The sequence below is a fragment of the Tachypleus tridentatus genome, chromosome 11, assembly GCF_004210375.1.
Source record: "Tachypleus tridentatus isolate NWPU-2018 chromosome 11, ASM421037v1, whole genome shotgun sequence".
Lineage (NCBI taxonomy): Eukaryota > Metazoa > Arthropoda > Merostomata > Xiphosura > Limulidae > Tachypleus > Tachypleus tridentatus.
In genome coordinates this window covers 57,197,748-57,217,729 of record NC_134835.1, presented here as the reverse complement: position 1 = coordinate 57,217,729, position 19,982 = coordinate 57,197,748, and the positions used below count along the sequence as shown (strand labels likewise).

Here is a 19,982-nt window from a genome sequence, read left to right as displayed (position 1 = left end):
TATTTAATTTTATTCTTTTATTACATGTTAAACTGAGATTAACTGATATTCTCACAATAAAATGTGTAAATGACTTGGTAAATGTGCAACTCATATTACCTGTTGGATTATGTAATACACATGATACTGGTGAGTACACCTTGTTCAAAGACTTTACTATTATCATTATTATTCTTTACCTAATCTAACCTAAAATGCTAACTTTTACATTTTAGTTACTTTTATAAGTAAAATATACAAATAAAAGACAAGAAATAAAGTGCTTACCCCTTTTTTTTTTTGTCAAATGACACTTAACCCTACTTTTGTTTTACTTTTTAAACTAATGGTACTACTCTAATCACTTTTTACTTAATTAAATAATGCAGCAAAGAAAACAGAATATATCACATACAAAGAAATGACAATGTCCCACCAACTACCACATTTTTTTGTTTTTTTCTAACTTTGACAAGAGCCTATTAAAAATTAAATTAAGCTTGTTAATGTGTTTCCTGTGGGAATAAAGTTATAATTGGATGTGAAATAGATAATTCAGTGTATAGAGAACAATGTAATATAATATGACATTTTACATAGTAACTCCTTGGCTTTCTATTGGTTATAAAAAACTTAGTATTATCCCATTTAATTCCAGCTTTACATGTTGTGTAAACTTTATAAAAGCAGGCACCATTTTTAAATTCCTTTCTGAGCATATCACAAAGTGTTACCGAGTTACATTAAAAATTCAATTAAACCATTATACTATCAATGTATTTTAATACATTAGTTTAATAAACATCTAGATTTTACTTTTATAATTTAGTTAATTATGCATTACTTGTGCTTTAAAATTTAAATTTGAAAAGTTTAAGAATTTTTTAAAATGTATCTAATCTTCTTTTACTCAAGACCTTATAAGAATAGGTGAGGGTAACATTTTGCTGGTAGCTACATTTTTTCTGCTAATCATAGTGCTACATTGACCAAGGGTATCAGCTGATGTGTGTTAACATAAACAAAGATAAAAATAAGGAAAGGAAAATAAAGCATTAAAAATAAACTACAAATGAAAAGCTAAAGACATGAAATTATGTATACAAACCAAAGAAGATATTTTAAAAGATATTAAAAGAAATGATAAAAGATATGCATATACTTGTTTGTTAATTTTAAACATTTTATTGCACTGTATGTTGATGGAAAATAAATATTTAATTTAGAAACTTTTGATATTCATTTAGAAAGTTCCAGAGATTATGAAAATGAAATGTGAAAACTGTAAGATGAAAAATAGCACATTTATACTTAACATGAAACTCACTTTGCAGGTGAGCTATCCAGAGTCCGAATGCAAATAATTACATTAAACAATTTTTTTTAAAAATAGTAGAAAAATCAAAATTAATATTTTTCTCAAATTACTTACTTTTATGAAAGTTCTTGTAAAATATCCAACAATTTTATCCACTAGTTTTATTTTTGAAATGTAAGTAATGATGACAGCAAAGTCACATACCCACTATGGCCACAGCTAAGTATAAAAATATTTGAATTTAAAAATAGTGCCACATCTTATTGGGTTAAATGTCAAAACTACTGGTAATTTCTGAAAGAGAAAATGTGACATTTGATTTTCTATTTGATGACTATACCTAAAGATTGAAGGATATAAAAATTATGTTTTGTCTGAACGATAACATCATTATAATGAGTAACTTGCATTAAATTTCATAATTTTTATGGAGGTGGAAAAACACATTTGAGAAGAGGTGATACCTGGAAAGAAAATGTCACAATTCTCATACTAGGGATAATTCCTAAAAAATTTAACTTTAAAATTATATACTTTGTGTACCCTGATAAGAAACAAGTTAATTAAATTTTGAATGTAACTTACTAAAACCTAAAAACATGCACAGAAGAAAATGTTTGTAGCAAGAGTTAAAAGAATAAAACTTAAATACTGAAAATTATTTTTGAAGCACAAAGAACTAAAATAAACAATGAAGCATATGCAAAATGAAACAATTATAGCTTTCAGGGTGGTGTGTACCTCCATATTCAAGCAAAAGAAATGCTTAATACTCTAACCTGAATTCTCTTATCCTGTAGAGTTGCAAGTGTTTCAAAATAACAGGCCTTTTCCAATATACTATACTTATGTTGTAATGGTTTCTATTGTTGATAAGTTATTTTGTTTTATACAGTAAAAAGAATACAAAGTTTACTCTATTTAACAACAATGGAAATATTTAATTTCTTTGACACCAGTTCAAAGATAGTCTTAAGTTTTTAATACATGTTAATACAATATATTTACTTGTTAACTTCTCTTATATAACAGAACTCTCACATTTCTAGTACTTCACTGCAAGCAAAAACTTCCAACTTACCAAACCAATATTGGCATTTTACAGTAACTAAGTAACTTACTCATTGGCTGACAGACTCTGAATGATTCACTGACTTCATTGACTAATACAATAATCAAATTAATTTGGACTAACTTTTGTTTTACATAGTTAAAATGATTTCTTAAATTTACTAGATATTAAGACACAGACATTACATGGCAACTATACCTCAGGCCAAAAATAATACAATAATATATCTTATTACTTGTCATTTATTACAGTCAGGCTATACACTCAGATATTCACACTAAGCTAAACAATGGCCCACAACACTTTTTTCCTTTAGAATGTCAATCACAAAAAGTTTTTGGTTGGCTGTTTTTTGTTTGTTTGTATATGCCAGGTATTTTTACATCAGATGGCAGGACCAGTTTACAACTATATAGGTGAGCATGCTTGGTGAGAGAAATATGAGCTTGCAACTCACAGATTCCAAGTCAAACTTCCTACCTGATAAACTAGAGGGAAAGCAATTAGTCAACAACATCTACTACCAATTCTTGAGTTACACTAACTGAATATAGATTAGACTGTCACTCTTATAATGCAGCAATGATATGCAATCTACAAGGCCTGTGATCCTCAGTCTAGTATGCTAACCACTAGACCATTTCCAGTCTTATACAAAAGAGAAATGTCTGGTTTCTATATCAGCAATGATTATGATTATATTTATGTTTAATGCATGATATTTTTTGTTATGCTAGTGTTTAACCATGTTATCTTTTAAAAGCTTTAAAAATAGTTTTTTTATGATTCAACTTTCAATACGAGAAACTTTCTGTCCAAAGTCACAGACATACATTAAAATTTGAAAATTTAATTAAAATCAATTTAAATGCAACAAAACAGACAGCACATTCTGTCTATACAAAATTTTTTAAGTGTTACAGTTTATTTTTAAATGTTGGAAAATAATTTTAGAAAAGTAAATTTATACATTGGAGTTTCAGACACTGAAAATAAACGAGGCTAAAACAGAATAACCAGTCATTAACTTCTGTATACCACGTTTGATTTTACAAAATGTTAATGTGTTAAAAATTTATCTTAAGATTTTTAAATGCAACACTAAACACAATATGAAAAATTTCCAAAGCAACACTGTGCATTACTGAGCAAGACTTGACTAGTGTTATGGAAGGGTTAATGAAGAATTACAAAATGTTTCACTTACATATCTTCGTGAGCACCTTTAAGTGCCTTTGCTGCATGTCCCATTATTTTTAAAACTTCTGTGTTAGTGCTTGCATTTTCTAGGGCTTCTCTTTGAAATTCAATTGTTGTCAGAGTTCCATCAATTTGCTGCAACTGCTTTTCAAACCTCTTTTTCCTCTTTAATGCTTGAAGAGCAACTTTAAAAAAGTATAAAAACAGACCACTGTAGTTAATTATATCAGTATTTTTATCTAATTAGATATGTAAGAGCTACATAAAAATTTAGAACGCTGAGAAGTTATTTCTAAGTTCAGAGTGAAAACACTAAGTGCATGAAAACATGATAATAAGGCTGCAATTTAAAATCATGTACTACTTTCAAAAGAAATTGTTTAACTTCATGTGTGTGTGTGTGTGTGTGTGTGTGTGTGTGTGTGTGTGTGTGTGTGTGTGTGTGTGTAAATACCATGTTAAAAAGTGTTGTCGATAACAAATTCTAAAGATATGAGACATACAACTTAGTAAAATGTAGTTGTTGGTAAGTAATGCAGTACTTTAATAAATATGATATTTAACCAATAAACTCTTCCTTTTCCATTTAGTTATATATAACCTCTGCTTACAAGAGTTTTTAACAGTTTGGGATTGGATAAAATATTACACCATGAAGAAGCATCCTTCACTAAATCAACACAAATGTAACAAATGCCACTGAACTGTTAAATTTGACAAACATGTGTACCTATCAAGTGTACAAGTTGCATAAACTCAAGCCTGCTTTCATAATAAAACAAATGTTGTCATTATGTAAAAACTGTGCACTGAAGAAAATATTTATAGTATAATTTCATCTGCTAGCATAAATAAAATTCAGCAAAAAAACCTTAATTTTTATAGTCAAGTGCTATGAAAGTTAACATTTTCCTTACTTGAAAATGTATTTTAATCAGGCACTTACTTTCTGCACACAGTAGTTATTCCTTGTCAATTTTATTTTTACATTTTGCACATGCAGTAGAATCCTATAAACACTTGCACTCAAAACTAACTTCACTCTTAGCCAAGGCTAGATTAATGTGTACCCATATTAGATGGAAAGGGTGGGAAAGTGTGCATAGAGATAAATGTCTACTTGAATTACATTTTTGAAAAGGTAAGTGTGAATTTCTGAAATGATATCTTTACCTCTCTTCACAGAGAAGTCAGAATCCTAAACTGATGTAGTGAATAATGGCAGTGCAAATGTGAAAATCTATACGAGTATCCTTTGAAAAATTTGAACGAAAGGACTAGCCTATAGAGTGCAACACCCTAGAGTGTAAGCTTACTAGACGAGTAACACTCATGGAAGACCACATTCATCTCTTGCAGGATAACTCTTTATTCAAATGGTAGTATAAAAAGAGTAATGCAAAATTAGCCATAGGTCATAGGAATGAGTGGAAAAACACAATGAACCAAGAGCTTGTACACAACAGAGGAATTTGATACGAGGTATAGCATGGCTAGGGAAAACACCAGACTGATACTTAAGACATATCACAAAACAATTTTCCATTGGTCACTCAAAGTCTACTGAAGAAGCCTCATGTGGCCTAATATAGAGGGAGAAGATGTTCCAGGGGCATGAAAGTCCTCAAAAGAAAAAAAAGCTCATTTAGGAAAATAAAAGAAGAGGCAAGATTTGAGGTGGCTAGATTCTACATGTACTGCTGATGAATGGAGGTAGACCCAGCCCAAATCAAAAATTGAACATCTCCAAGATGGTCTAAGAGAGAGTCAGTCATGAATGACTTGGAATACCAACCAATCCAGATAAACCACTTTCTGGAGAAGAAGTGGCACAGCCAAGAAAGTCTCCTGCAAAGAAGTAAGGGGGAGTCAGTCATCCATGTAATAATGGAAACCAAGTCCAAGGCCATAGATGTGGTAAGCAAATGTTCCAATGACTGTTGAAGACGTAAGCCACTAAAGCCATGCCTAAGGAGAGAGCTTGAAATTAGTTAAAGTGACCTTGCAAAGCAAAATGAAACAAAAGAAACAAGATGACATCAGAATGATTAGAATAAGAATATTGATCATTACAGTCCAAGAGAAAAGAACCAATAAAGAGGAATAAGACCCTCCATCTTGATTCAAAGTTGAGAGAAAAAGGTTAAGATAGTGTGTTAGTTTCTAATCATTTTTGGTGACCCATAAAAAGGGATTCAAAGATCTGTGAACAGAAACAAACATGCCTTTACAGAGCCTAAGTCAATTGGCTAGAAGGAGAAGTCACTGATGAGAGAGACAAAAGCTACCCTGACAGGATGGGACAGTGAAAAGGGATAAAAGGAAAAACAAGAAGAAGAAGAGAGATGTGGATAGTTCACAGAGCTGAAGAATGGAAGTAGACAGATGAAGCTGTAAGCAATAAGAAACAAAGAAAAGAAAAAAACTGTATTGGGCAGCTTGGCCCAATTCCCAAAGACATTAGGAACATCCATGAAGACTTTGGGACATAGAAAAGGAGCCAGATGGATGTCAGAGAAGTAAGAATGGAAAGACAAACAATAGAGGGAAGAGCACCATGGGCCTCCAAGTATCAACAGACATAAGTTAAGTAGGGACAAGCCAAAAGACCAAATGTTGTCAAAGTGTTGAGAAGGGCTGAAAACAGAACCCCAGAAAAAAAAAGCTAGAAGATCACAATATAGAGCTTTAAGTAGGAGATGAATAAATAATAGGTAACAAAGAAAATAAGTACAGAAAATTCAAAAATAGGTAAACTGAGCACAAGTCTGTTAACAGGACACATGGGTTCAGTCCCCAAGCAACAGGAAAGAACTCAAAGGATTAGGAGTCCAAGAATGTAAATGTGAAACAACCATATACTATAGTGAAGGAATCAATAATCAAAGAGGACAAGGCATTTAACTAGGAACAAAGCTGATCCAAGAATGTCTCTCTTATACATACACCTTGAAAAGGAGGAAAACAAAATAATCCTCAGCATGTTAGTTATATAGTAAAAAATGGGAAAAATCCAAAGACATAGAAGAAAGAGAAATTTAAAAATAAACCTGAGTAATCAAATCCTCTAAAAGATTTGAAAAAAGAAAACTTTCTTCAACAGATAAGAAGTCAAGAAGGCATCAAAGAATTCATAAGATAAACTTTGGCAGTAAAGTCTTCCTTAATCAACGAGTCTGCAGTGGTCATAGACAAAGTACAGACAATGTTGGCACTTTTGCTGGAATCTCATGAGGAAGTAGTAGCCACTGTTGTTTTAGAATTTACAATCATTGTAGTAACTTACCAGAATAATCTTTTTCTTGCTTTAGTTATCTAGTGGCTATATAGCTTGAAATTAAAGCAAAGTAAAAACAAATAAAGTTAACATTGTAAAAAAGCAGCACAAATCTTATGAAACTAAATAATCTTAAAGAAACATATCACTATTTTTTTGGGGGAAAAGAGCATTTGACAACATTGATCTGGGATTTTGGAAAGCTTTAGATTGAATTTCAGAGAGAAGGCAAAATCACTAGATTATCATACTAAATATCAAAAATGTCAAAAAATGAATTACAAACATGCTTAAAAGGTACAAAAAAACACTATTACAAACAGTCAGATGAAGAAAGAGATAACTGTGAATAATATTAAAAATGCCTTATGTTTCTGCATGTTCAGTTAAAATATGTAAAACTAACAGTACTGCAATTTATCCACTAAACTTCTGAATTAAAATTAAGGTGGTTATAATCATCTGATTCACAACTAACATTACCCTCTTAGAGTGTTTGTGTTTTTCTTATAGCAAAGCCACATTGGGCTATCTGCTGAGCCCACTTAGGGGAATTGAACCCCTGATTTTAGCATTGTAAATCCAGAGATATACTGCTGTACTAGCAGGGGACTAACCTCTTAGAAAAGGGCTACCAAATTTACTCATTTTCCAAAATTTTTTGGTTTTGAAGAAAAATTAAGTTATAGTTGCTTTCACTAATTCATGAAAGGAAGATCTAAACAAGTTAGAATTTGAACTAATTCAAGTGCTTCAATTTGTTACATTCTGCTGGGGAAGGAAAAACTATTTCTGAACTGGAAGATCAGTACTAATGACTTAACATTAGGTAAAAGCAAGCACATTACTTTTGACACCTACACACAAACACAACCTAGTCGTTCATGAAAAATCATTTTTTCTTAATAATAATATTAACAAAGTACAATTTGCTTGACAACTAGTTAGCACCTTTTGCAATGGGTCAGGATACAAAGGCCATGTCATTGTGTTTGTTGACTGGCATTTAAACTTTTATTGAACTACTATTTTATGAATTTATGTCAATATGTTTCTAACCATATTACTGATTACACTACACAACAAAGTTTTTGCTTCTTGAACACTGTTGGATGTTCCTTATAGATTTTTGGCTGCTGATCACAAAAATCAAATCCAAATTTGCCCATCATGTACCATTTCATCAAAATCTTCAGTTTGACTAGGACATTGCTACAATGGAAAAACGATATCAGGGCAACTGGAATCCGTCAATGCTTACTGACTACTGTTGGACACTGCAATGTGATGCACCGGACATTGAATACAAACAAAAATCAGGAGCAAAACACTTTTAATTATGTTGAACTTAACAGCGTATTAGAAACATAAAAGCAATTACATATGTTATTGCCAGCAAACAGTTTACTGTCTATTTCTCAGAGTTCCTACGTGATGAAGCAAACCCAAATCTATATTTGTGCATACCCAACAGATACCTGTCACAATCAGCAAAAGCTTTTCAGGAAGCAAAACTTTTCAAAAAAATTGTTGTGCAGTGTTATAATTCAAACTTTAATATCATATACAAATTAATTTCTTAATTTAAATGGAAATATTAAAAGAACACAAATATAGATTTTAGTGAGTCACATGTTATGTTGAATGCAGCACTGTTTAAAATTAAATGTTTATGATGTCAACATACTATTGCTATAGTGTTGTACAAATTAAAAAACTTACATTACTAATATTGACAAGCTAGATTATAAAGTAAGAATCTTGTATCTTTTTATTTTGCATCAGATATGGCTTATGTACTGAATCAGACACAGTGGCCCCGTTCAACTCTTTACATTTTTGAAATGATCCCTCATATACTATAATATATGACATGAATAGCCAATCAACAGCTTAGAATGTCCCCAGAGTGGTTTTCTCAGCCATTTGAATAATTGAAAAAGCTACCTCATTCTTTTGATCAAAGTTTCCAAAGAGTGTCTTTAGTCTGCCTGAAGTTTCATATTTTTTAAAATCTAAATAAATCTTAGTTACCGAGTTAAAATTTATTTGATATCCTACATGTGCAAAATTTTAAAAGGCTCGCAACCTATGCCAAGCAACCTATGTTCTATATTTCATGTAAAAAAAACCTGAAAAATTTTATTTCTAAATAATAATTATATACATGTATAATAACTGAAATGTGACTGTATATTACAAAATACCAGTCTACTAAAACACAGCAAAAATAGGGAAGACTGAAGGTTAGTTTTATATTACTGGATATTTGACCTGAGTGAATGAGAGAGCAAATCTTTAGTAAAAGCCTAGCAAATTTCGTGAAGATACACATGCTGTATCAAAAGTTATAATGCAAATACTTAATATATGTAAAAGTGTAGATGAACTGATGTATATTAAACTGAAGCCACTGCAAAAGGGTTAATGGTTTGCATTATTGCAGAGTTTGAATTTTGACTGTACAGGAAAAGCAAAAAGATGCAAAGACAATGTTCAGTGTGATTATGATTAACATTACAAATGACCTCCATGAGCTGTCAATCTGTTATAAAAAATTTAATATTTTGAATGTAAAATACAATGTAAAAAATTCATAATAAGAGACACCCTGATTCTTCTCATTCAGTGAGTACAATTATCATTAAGAAATGGAAACAGAACTATGAGTCAGTAATCACTAAAAACTGTTTAATTACCCTTCACAGTGTTATGTATTATTTATTTCAGAAAAGCCTCCGATTTATTGTTACATAATACAATTTCATAATTTTAACTTAAAAGTTAATTAAAATGTGAATATGTATTAAATTTAGTGTTTGCCAACAAGATTGATAAAATTTTCTTTCTTAACAAAAATATATTTTAATATACAAACAACAATACAGTTTATAATAATGGTCATTATTAAGCTATTTACAAACTTATAAGCAATACTGATTCTTCTATCTGGTATGGAACTGAATATTTTACTGATGGTTCATGAGGCAAAAATTAATTTTTTGTTTATACATATACTTTACTTAATGGGAATGATAGATAGCTCTATTCTTCACACTCAAGTTTTTTACAGACAAAAATAACTAATGTCTTTGTAGAAATACTAATATCTGAAGTTAATTTGCCGAAGTTTGTAATGTTCAAAATATACAAAATGTTCCTGGACAGATATCTGTAGTTTTCTCATTAATAGGCATTTGTCACTATTACAGCTTACAAGACTTACAGTATACTGACTGTAGCAGACCAATAACAATATTCTAAAACTGTCTCCCTGCTTCTTGTAATAGCTACCTTTCATATTCATTAAGAGAGACTCTTCAAACTTCAGCTGGCAATCACTAGTATTATATATACACACACACACATGCATTGTTGAGTTTTAAACTTGAGAATCTTCTACAAATTTAGAAAACAAGCAGGACTTTCACAATACACATTTAACAATATATGTCACATGCATTTCTATATACATGTTAAACTGAAACAAACACAGATACTAAAATAAATGTATAGCAGTAAATCCATTACAACAGTCAACCACAAAATTATTTTTCAGTATGCTGTTGGTACTACATAAGCTAATAGCCTGAAAATAATAAAAACTATCACTTGTTTATATTAAAAAAATATTCTGCTTCAACAATATTCTTAATTTTGTTTCATAAAAGATACAGCTTTTCTATATGGATAAACTTGAAATATATTACTAGTTTTGGTTGTTGTTTTTTTTTGTTAAGCACAAAGCTACACAACATGAGTGTTGAAGTACTGAAACCTGAATTTTAGAACTGTTAGCCTCTAGACTTATTACTGAGTCACTTTCAGAATTCTGAAAAAGAAAGCTAACAAATCTGTATTAGGAAACTAAATGTAGAGGAGAAAATATTTTAAAAAATTATTCGTTATTGTTGAAATGCATAAAATAAAAAAATTGTGTGTGTGTAAATATTACAAAGAACAATTCTATTTTATTTTAATACTCTCAAAATTATTGTATATTATACATCCATGAACTATGTGAAATGATACATTTGTGATGTGATTGAAGAACAATGAATATGATACTCATAAGGTGTATTTATCACATGTATCAAAATAAGAACATTTAATACTAATGCATAAAATATGATCATGTTTACCTCTTTTATTTTTTGTTCCATTTTTTTTTGCTGTGTTAAGTTCTTGCTCAACTTTCTTTTCCAAGTAATCCTGCTTTTTCATTAACATTTCTTCAATTTCTCGTAACTTCTGTATTGCTTCACCTGGAGTTGGTATTTTCTGCGCAGATTTCCCACCCCCAAATATTTTTGAGAAGAAACTCATTTTAACCTGCAAGTATATACAACTGTAAAATTCACAAATCATTGTTTTAAATGTCAATATACATATACACACATAGATTCTAAGTCATCACACTATAAAAACAAAATACAAAAAAGGATAACAAAGTAAAGTAGCAGTAGTTCCTTCATTACATCAACCATTCCACAATCTCATAAACTACAAGAATACTGGTGAACAGTGCTCATAACCATGAAATGCTAAAGCAGTTTTACTGATTGAACATAAATCTATGCTTGACCTTCATAAGCTTATACTTAGTATTATGATACTGTTATAACTTACAACTTAACAGAATACTAACTCTTGCATTTAAAGCCCATAATTCTAATATTATGTTTCTGACATTTTAATAGATCTCAAAAAGGCAATTTGTGGTTTAAATGCTTCACATTTCATGTCATATCCTTACTTAAAACACTATTTGTTCTGAAAGATGCTTCAATGGTGTTATACGGTGACATTATCCTTCTTACCATTAATTATACACTTCCTACTCTTCCCCATTATGCTTAAATGAGCAGCCAGTGTGTTTTAGCTTTTATCAATAATCATATCTAAACCCTTTTATTTCTTCATAAAAACTGATGTTCTTTTCATTGAAAAAAGCAAGTTCATTCCAATTTTTCACACAAACCACTTTTAAAACACTTGAGATATCATTAGGCTTATTATGGTTAAAAAAATAATTAACAGCAAAGTTACCCAACTGATGAAAATTAAGATTTTCCTTATATGAAAATGTATTTCTGATAGGCATTTACATCTTTACATAGAAAACTGTCTTCTTCATGCATCTGCCTTAGAGATTTGTATATCACCAGCCTTTAGGCAACTCCAACCTAAATTCACATGATTTCTTGCAATTTGTGCTACTGCATAATGACATTATTATGCAGCAGAAACTACACCAATAGGGGGGTGATACAACCTTCTAGCTCACTGACTCCTATGCTTTTGCTCTCAATTATTCTTTGACAAGACAAGGAAACTAATTTGCACTGGAAGTTGGGAGGAAGGGAAGAAATTTGGTGAAGAGAACTATCACTGATAGAAATACATTTTCTGGCAAGGAAAATGTTAGCTTCCAAGGTGATACACACCTCTCCCAGAAAAAGCTAGAATCCTACCTTGATATGGTGAATGGTCTGGTGTGAAAATCTAAATAACTCCCTTCAGGAAGTGCCCAAATAAAACTCCCGGGATACAATGCTCTACGGTAGGGAAAACCATTAGAGCACACCTATGGGAAACCACTTCTCATCTCATCCAGGTTACACTATCTGTGGCTATGAGCAGAAGAAAACCAACAAAAAAAAGATATTAGAGTACTTGCACACAAAATGCTGAAGAGTCAATATGTGGGGCATGACTGGGATGCATTAAGATCATACCTAGCACTCAAGTCTATTAATGAACTTCACAGAACAACACCTGCTGTGGGAGGAGAGCAAAGGAATTATTAATGTGGAAGTTTATCAACTCTACAGCCATACTCTTTAACTGACATAAGTTGCAAGAGCAGTTCACAAAATACACAATACAGGTTGTATAATGCAAGTATGTGACCTGATTTAACAGTGAACTACTGCAGGAAGAGGGCAAATTTTATTAGGAAATGTGCACCTCAACAGGAGATGACAGGCATTCAATTTGTCAGTTCCAGTCCAAAACTGGGAAGCATCAGGTATGCATCTTCCTGTTCATGGTGATAGAAGAGTCCCAACTGTCTTTACCATATGACCAGGAAGCAGAAAGGAAAAGCACTTGCATGCAGACCCAGTGAAGAATCAATACCAAGCCACCCAGGTAATGACATCCAGGAGGCAGAAGGATGAGGGACATTGGGATGTTATAAGTATAATTATACATGGATTGATCAGCACTACATTGACAATGTCACTATCCATCCCATTCTCCATTAAGTGGCACCAGGTTTCAGTCAGCCACAGAGGTGTCACCAAGAAGATTTAAAAAAGTGTTGAAAATTAAGGTCAGGACCAAGGGTAACAGATAGAGAAGATGTAAGCACATAGAAAAAGATTCAACCAGGACTGAAGAATGTGGAACAGGAGACCAAAAGAGGAAGCTTAAAATTGGGGGGGGGGAACAAAACTGATAAGAGAACACTCCCACCAGAAAACCTGCAAGTGAAAAATTCATTTTATAAGCATAATACAGTTTAGTCAAAATAGCCATTCCACAATAAAAGTTCACATCACCTAGAAACACAACAGGAAATGAGCTGAACTTGTTGAGTATAGGCCTAAAAAAAAAAAGGTTAAAGGTAGAAAAAGGGTCTCAGATCTGACACTCTCCTTCCCTTGATTGATGCACGAAATTACCATCAAGTTTTTGGAAATAAGAAAATACATGGTGTACTGCCAAAAGTTCATGCCATTGATGTGGAGGAAGATCAATAATGACCACCAGGCTCAGGTATTTTTTTGGAAATTACAAAGATGCAGAAGAATTATACACCTTTTCTAAGGCTCATTTATACTAAAAATGTTGAAGACAAATGTGATCTGAGGGAAGGGGAGGAGATCTGTGTGTAGGCTGTGAGGAGTTGAAGAGAATTGGAAAGACAGTCCTTCAGTCAGAACATTACAACTTATCTGTCTACATACAGTTATCCCCAATGATTGGCATACCTCAGCAAACAAACCCAGTAAGTCTGACATTAGACTGAAGGAGGACAAGAAAAGGGGAAGGAAATCTGGGAAACATGAGGACTAGGATGAGAGACAGGAATGGTCTGAGGGTGTTGGTACCACTTGAAAAAACTGAGAAATTTAGTGAGGATTGATAATTGGCAGCTCCTGCTTACGATTCAAATATCCTCCAAAACTAAAGGATGATGAAAGGCGGTCAGGTAAAGGTCTTTTAAAAAAGAACATGAACATAGGAAAGAGAAGTGTACCCAACAATAAGTGATCCAAGTGAACAGGGAAAGGGATGAAGTAGTTGTACAGGCTACAGTAGAATGAAGAAAGAAATGGGAATTGCCAGTAAAATCATCTGATGCTCTTTGAAGTGCTTCCAACATAAAGTATAAATCAGAAAAATAATGCACAGAAAGAAGGATTAAGAAAGGTTGAAAGAACTGGACAACTGTGAGTAAAACCAACCCCCAATGGTCTGCCACACACACAAAGGCAAAAAGGACTCCAGAAAGAGGAAGTTGGAATCATAAATGTAAGAAAGGCAAGACATAATATCTCAAAGCAGAGTTATTCTGAAAAGGGAGTAGCAAGAATGCTAATATTGGGATAAGGGGGAAACTTAACTTTTAAGTTTATGAAAGAGGGAACAGGAAATATATATGACACTAAAGTGAATATATTGGAAATTTTTCTTCAATAAGAATAAAAGTTTCTCGGGCCTAAACTGGAGAAGGAAACAAATGGTCCAAATCATCATCCACTTCACACTCCTCTTAAAAATGTGGGGAAGAAAAACTAGACAAATAGATGTACATGAAACACCAAGTTGCATTATAGTACCCATTACCTATACACAATGGCTGTCACATCATCCTTGCTTAATACGTCTCCAGCAGCAAAGTTTAAAACTTACATTAGAAGTTGCATGAAATTGAAAATAAATATTTAGTATAAAAATGAAACAAAGTCCTTCAATCTACTACAAATTTCCATAAATTTTGAAATTAAAAATAAGTTGATAGTTTCACTATTGAGAAAAAATTAATTATGTGTGCAAAAGTATAGAGGGAGTTAGTGCACTAGGAAGTTGTGTCAACCTTTCATTGGTAGAGTGCTTTAGCTGCATAAAAATGTCACTAACAATAGCACAATCCATGAGAATTCCTGTGAATTTAGGTACGAGTTGGAAATCTCTGAGAAGATGCTTGTGAAAGATAGCTTTCTAGGTGAATGTGTATCATCTCAGAACATATTTTAATCATTGTAAATAATAGTTTGAACACATCTGTTTAACTCTACTTACTACTAGGAATATTTTAATTCTTATCTACATAGGCAGTTTACTTTAATTAAAAGGTTAAAATTAACACATTTTCCATGTCCTAATCCACTTACTATAGCTGCCCATGTCTTTCAAATTAAACATATTTCAACTATCCACCATACCAAATACCTTGGAATCATTAGCTGTTTGTTATATTTCCAAATATCATTTCAGTATTATCCATGCCATACAATACATGGTCCAAACCACTTACAAACTTTTTTATTATAATAATAGCTTTTGTACCAACATTCCTTTAGTTTTCAGGACAACAAATTTTCTGTACACATTTAATTTTCATCAACAATATAAAAACCTAATAAATATTATTTGATAGCTTTGGAGATATTTTTTAAATTTCTGACACTTCATTGCAACACATTTTTTAAAAGATTTCAGTATAATACACTTATAAATTTTCAGGTCCTCCTTCAACCTTTTATCAAATAAGAAACACATTACCAGTACTGAAATCAGAGATTTTCACATGCTCAACAATTTTTGCAAAACAAATCCCCACAAACTCATTAAAAAATTTCTTCAAACATTTAGAATAAAGTCCAAGAGTATTAAGTACTAGTTTCTAAAATTTCGGGAAGAAAAGTAAAACACACTATCTTTTATTTCTTGTGGTGTTTGTTAAATACGTGTATATGAATACAAAAGTAATATTCCAGGGTATTTGGGGGGGGGTGATTAAGCGTAATCTTTTAAGTAAATTCCTTTCTGTAACTATGCTTGCTAATAAAATTAATACTGGAAGCTTGAATAGATTAACCCTTCTTTCTTTACAAATAGCAAAGAAAAACTACATTGAATCTTTAATAATGAGGTAACAATTTAGATTTTCAAAACTAAGATGTCTACTTGCATAGCTATCTTCTGCACTGGAATACCATTATTCCTTCCAAGGTTATCTCCTTGCTCACTACAAGGATTAAAATACTTAAGTTTAAAAGGTTTTCCATGGATTAGTAGGATTATGGCCTCCAATTTCTTTGTGCTATATTTTAAAGATAATGAGACAAAAGGACACAAGTTAAAATAATCTGTAAAAAAAAAAAAAAAAAGGTTAGAAATGGAATTATGACAGTTTTACTTTTACAACAGGATAAGCCTACATATTTTATGGAATGAATTTCCATCAGAGGTAGTGGAAACTAGTATTTCACAATAGTTTATGATAAAAAACAATTATTTTCTAAGAGCTAAATTCTGGGTCTAAATTTAATTTTTTTCACAATTGGTTGTGCAAAATCAACATAAAAAACAAACAGTTGCTTGTTTTTTATAGATTATGTTACATTAATTAAACAAATAATTCTAGGTGGATATTATTTTAACGAAAATGTGTGTTAAAACACTTCATCTAGATTTACAAAGATTAAACTAACTGTGATTATTTGATAATCAATTTCAAACTTCCAACATCTTTGCTACTCAGACAGTCCACCCAGAAACAGTGACCATACTGCTGACAATTTTAAGCACTTGAAAATTCTTCTACACCTCACAGAAAACAAGAACAGCACTTCGGGTCTACATATAGGTTACATTTTTTAAACTAAGTGTAATTTATTAGCTCAAATCCAAACTTTTTCCAACATATTGATATCTATTCTCACATAAGAGGGAAAATGCAAGTAGTATTTCAAATTAAACCACTCTAGACTTCTACAAGGTTGCATTTACAACAATATTCTGGTTCTTAGATAAATCTTCAAAATACTTACAAAATGAATCCAGAACTTTAAAAGAGAACAAAAAATTGTAAAAAAATATCCATACTTAACACTCAGAAATAAGCATGTCTACTATGCAACTAGTTTTAACATAATAAATAGTATGTAAGTATACATTATCAATATGTTTTGATTGTTTCTGTTTACAGAATGTTATTAATTTTCTTCATAATAATTCCAAGCCCTTGATAGATAGCTTGTATGTAGACCATTAATGTTGTTTGTTAAAATCATACACTACATACAAATGAAAGCTAAGATACTGTACTTATAATAAGAAAATCTAAACATTTCCACTTCACAAAGAAATGGAGAAACAGCAGATATACCAACTGTCACAAAGTATTCATTATAGTTAATAAATAGACAAGCAATCTGAAGTCAATATTTATGCATTAGTTTAAAAACTATTTTTTATATATCTAAAACTAAGCATGGCTTAAGCAGATAAACTGAAAGAAGCAACACAATTTTATTCACCAAACATTTAAATTAAAACAAAAATACTAAAACAATAGATTACTAGGAAACCTTAACAAACATTTAACGAACACAGAAGTAGAAAACGAATCACCAAAGAATAAGTCTGAAACAAAGCTTTGAGATTTATATTCATTAACATCTAGTATCTAGGTTTGCATATCAAACTTATTCATTCCATTACTGAAACTGCCCATGGGCAGATGTTTCCAATGCCAAAGCCCAAATAAAACATTACATTGATGGTAAAAAAAAAACACCAATCTAAAACAATATTTCAATGTTCACTGTAAAAACATCTTAAAGAAAAACAGCATACAAAATCCACAAATGCACGTGTTAAAATAGTACAGTTTTAACTAATGATTTTAAATCATTTTTTCATCTTGATGCAAGAACAAAGAAGTTCTTAGCAGTGTCTAAAATCTTTTCTCAACAAAATGAAAAAGGTAAAGGAAATTCTTGGATAAGCAGGTAAAGATATGTTTTATAATCTTTTATTAAGTCTTAAGTTACTATTCACTTTTTTAATCCACTATTTTGTTGTTTTCACCCATATCACTTCTTCCAAAAAGCTCTATGAAAGATATGATAAAAAATATTTTCAGAGGTGATCCATCATCTTGCATTTAACTTTGTGATGTTGATGGGAATATTACAATAACCCTAGTGTACAGCCCATCAAAAATGATGGGGAAAATACTACCACCTCCATCCCACAGTACACCATAACCTCACATTTATAGACAGCTGATATAAATAAACATTGCAAAATCACACTTGACCAATAAGTAGGCAGAAAAGTGCAGTCAAAGTAATCAAATGATGGTAAAATATATTGTGCATCACTCGAAATTCAAATTATTCATGAAATGAATTCCTGATATATTCATAGAATAATTATTGGTAAAATAAGTTGGATTAAAAATTTCTTATATAAATAATCCAGAGCATATCAGTAATGCCACCTTCCAACAATAACTTATGCCCTGTGCTAAGCAACAAAGGTATAACCTAATATTGTTACTTATGTACTGGATGTAAAAAATGAGATTATAGAAAACAAAACTGGAAAAATATTTGATAATTTCTTAATTAAGAGTCTCCATTGATTAAAAAAGGTTTGTTCTTATTAAAAATGTTGGTGACACAAGAGAAAGTAGCTTAATTCAGAAATGATTTAAGTTTAAAATCAAATCAATAGTTTTACTTTAATGATTAATTTTTTGCAATTGGCTCTAAGTTACAAGATCCCACACTAAATTTCTACATCTTATTATACCAACATTCACTGCACTTACAAGATTTCATTTTCAGGAAGGAGTGGGTATGCAATGAACCAGACAATTAGTATAAAACTTACTCCTACTATTAGTACTACTGTACCAGCTATATTGAACATGCAATTTAGTATTATATGTGAATGCGATGCACTACAAAATGTACTTAATTATAAAATAAATAATTTATACTTTTATAATAAGTGTGAAATTGCGGTATAATATTAATGACTAGTTATACATCCATGACGAAGGACATAATAATGAGAAATATCTGTCTAATATTATAATATTATGATAAGTTATACAAAAGTGTCGATGCTGTGTAGTGCAAGTTATAACATGAGTACAGTAGTAACACTAACAGGCGTGAATACAATATCGTAGAAGCTTGCAAAATTCAGCAAAGTTGATGAATGGAATTTTTTCAATACTAGTGAATCTTTCGGGCAGCAGTATACATGAAGCCTAAAACTACTGCTATTACCATGAAATGAAAGATAGTAACTAGCATAGGTATCATTATTAACAATTTAACCATAAAATTCAAAGTGAAAACTACGACGTACAACTATAAATGTACTACAGGGTGTTCCGGAAAGTCACTGTGCCATTATATATTTATTAACAGACAAAACTGCACAGTGACTTTCAGGAACACCCTGTAGTATAAAATCCGTTAATTTACTGTCAACTTACTCAGTGACTTTAACATACAAGTTATACTAATATACACAGTAATTGCAGTTGTAAAGTGTATTAACTACACAATAGGTAGCTTATCACTAGATAAATAATTGCTACACGAAAATTTCAATCCAAGCCATTAGACAAAAAAATTGTAACTAATAAAATACCTGCTTCAGCGTTCGTTAATATTTTTCCTCAAATTGTTTCTACGAATTAGAATAACGAAAATTTATTTTTTATTACTTTAATACTAATGAAGATACAAACAGTCAAAATTACGAATACGAAAATACTTGAAAACCTAAACCTGTAAATAATACTTATAAGTCAAGCAGTTATTACACACCCCGTGAGAGAACGGATTTATAAACATATACCCTCTAACCGTGAAATTGGTCTAGTTTTCAATAATTTGAATTATAACGTATATAATTTTCTACTAAAATATTTCACTGCTTTTGAATGTTTGTGACGGTACTTTTATAAAATATTTGGAGGAAATAAGCAATTATAATACTTTCATATTTCTTCAACATTTCACACACTTATGTGTATGAAGTCATAATTATTATGAACAAAAGGTTGTCACAGTGAAACAGAAATGTCGCAA

The 19,982-nt window shown here is 31.1% G+C and overlaps 1 protein-coding gene across 8 annotated transcripts in view; it reads right to left on the bottom strand.

Annotated features, from left to right (window-relative positions):
• Positions 1-19,758, bottom strand: part of LOC143232213 (charged multivesicular body protein 4c-like) — a 30,226-nt gene extending 10,468 nt beyond the window's left edge. For 3 of the 8 annotated variants that reach the window (XR_013017436.1, XM_076467366.1, XM_076467370.1), the window contains exons 1-3: positions 19,540-19,758; positions 10,989-11,178; positions 3,577-3,754 (exon numbers count right to left, since the gene is read on the bottom strand). Coding sequence is in view for 7 of the 8 variants with exons in the window: in XM_076467366.1 (XP_076323481.1) it covers positions 3,577-3,754; positions 10,989-11,172 (362 nt within the window). In the remaining variant the exon portion in view is untranslated. The other 5 variants (XM_076467367.1, XM_076467371.1, XM_076467369.1 and 2 more) reach the window with 5 other exon arrangements.
• Between the last annotated feature and the right edge of the window lie 224 nt (positions 19,759-19,982).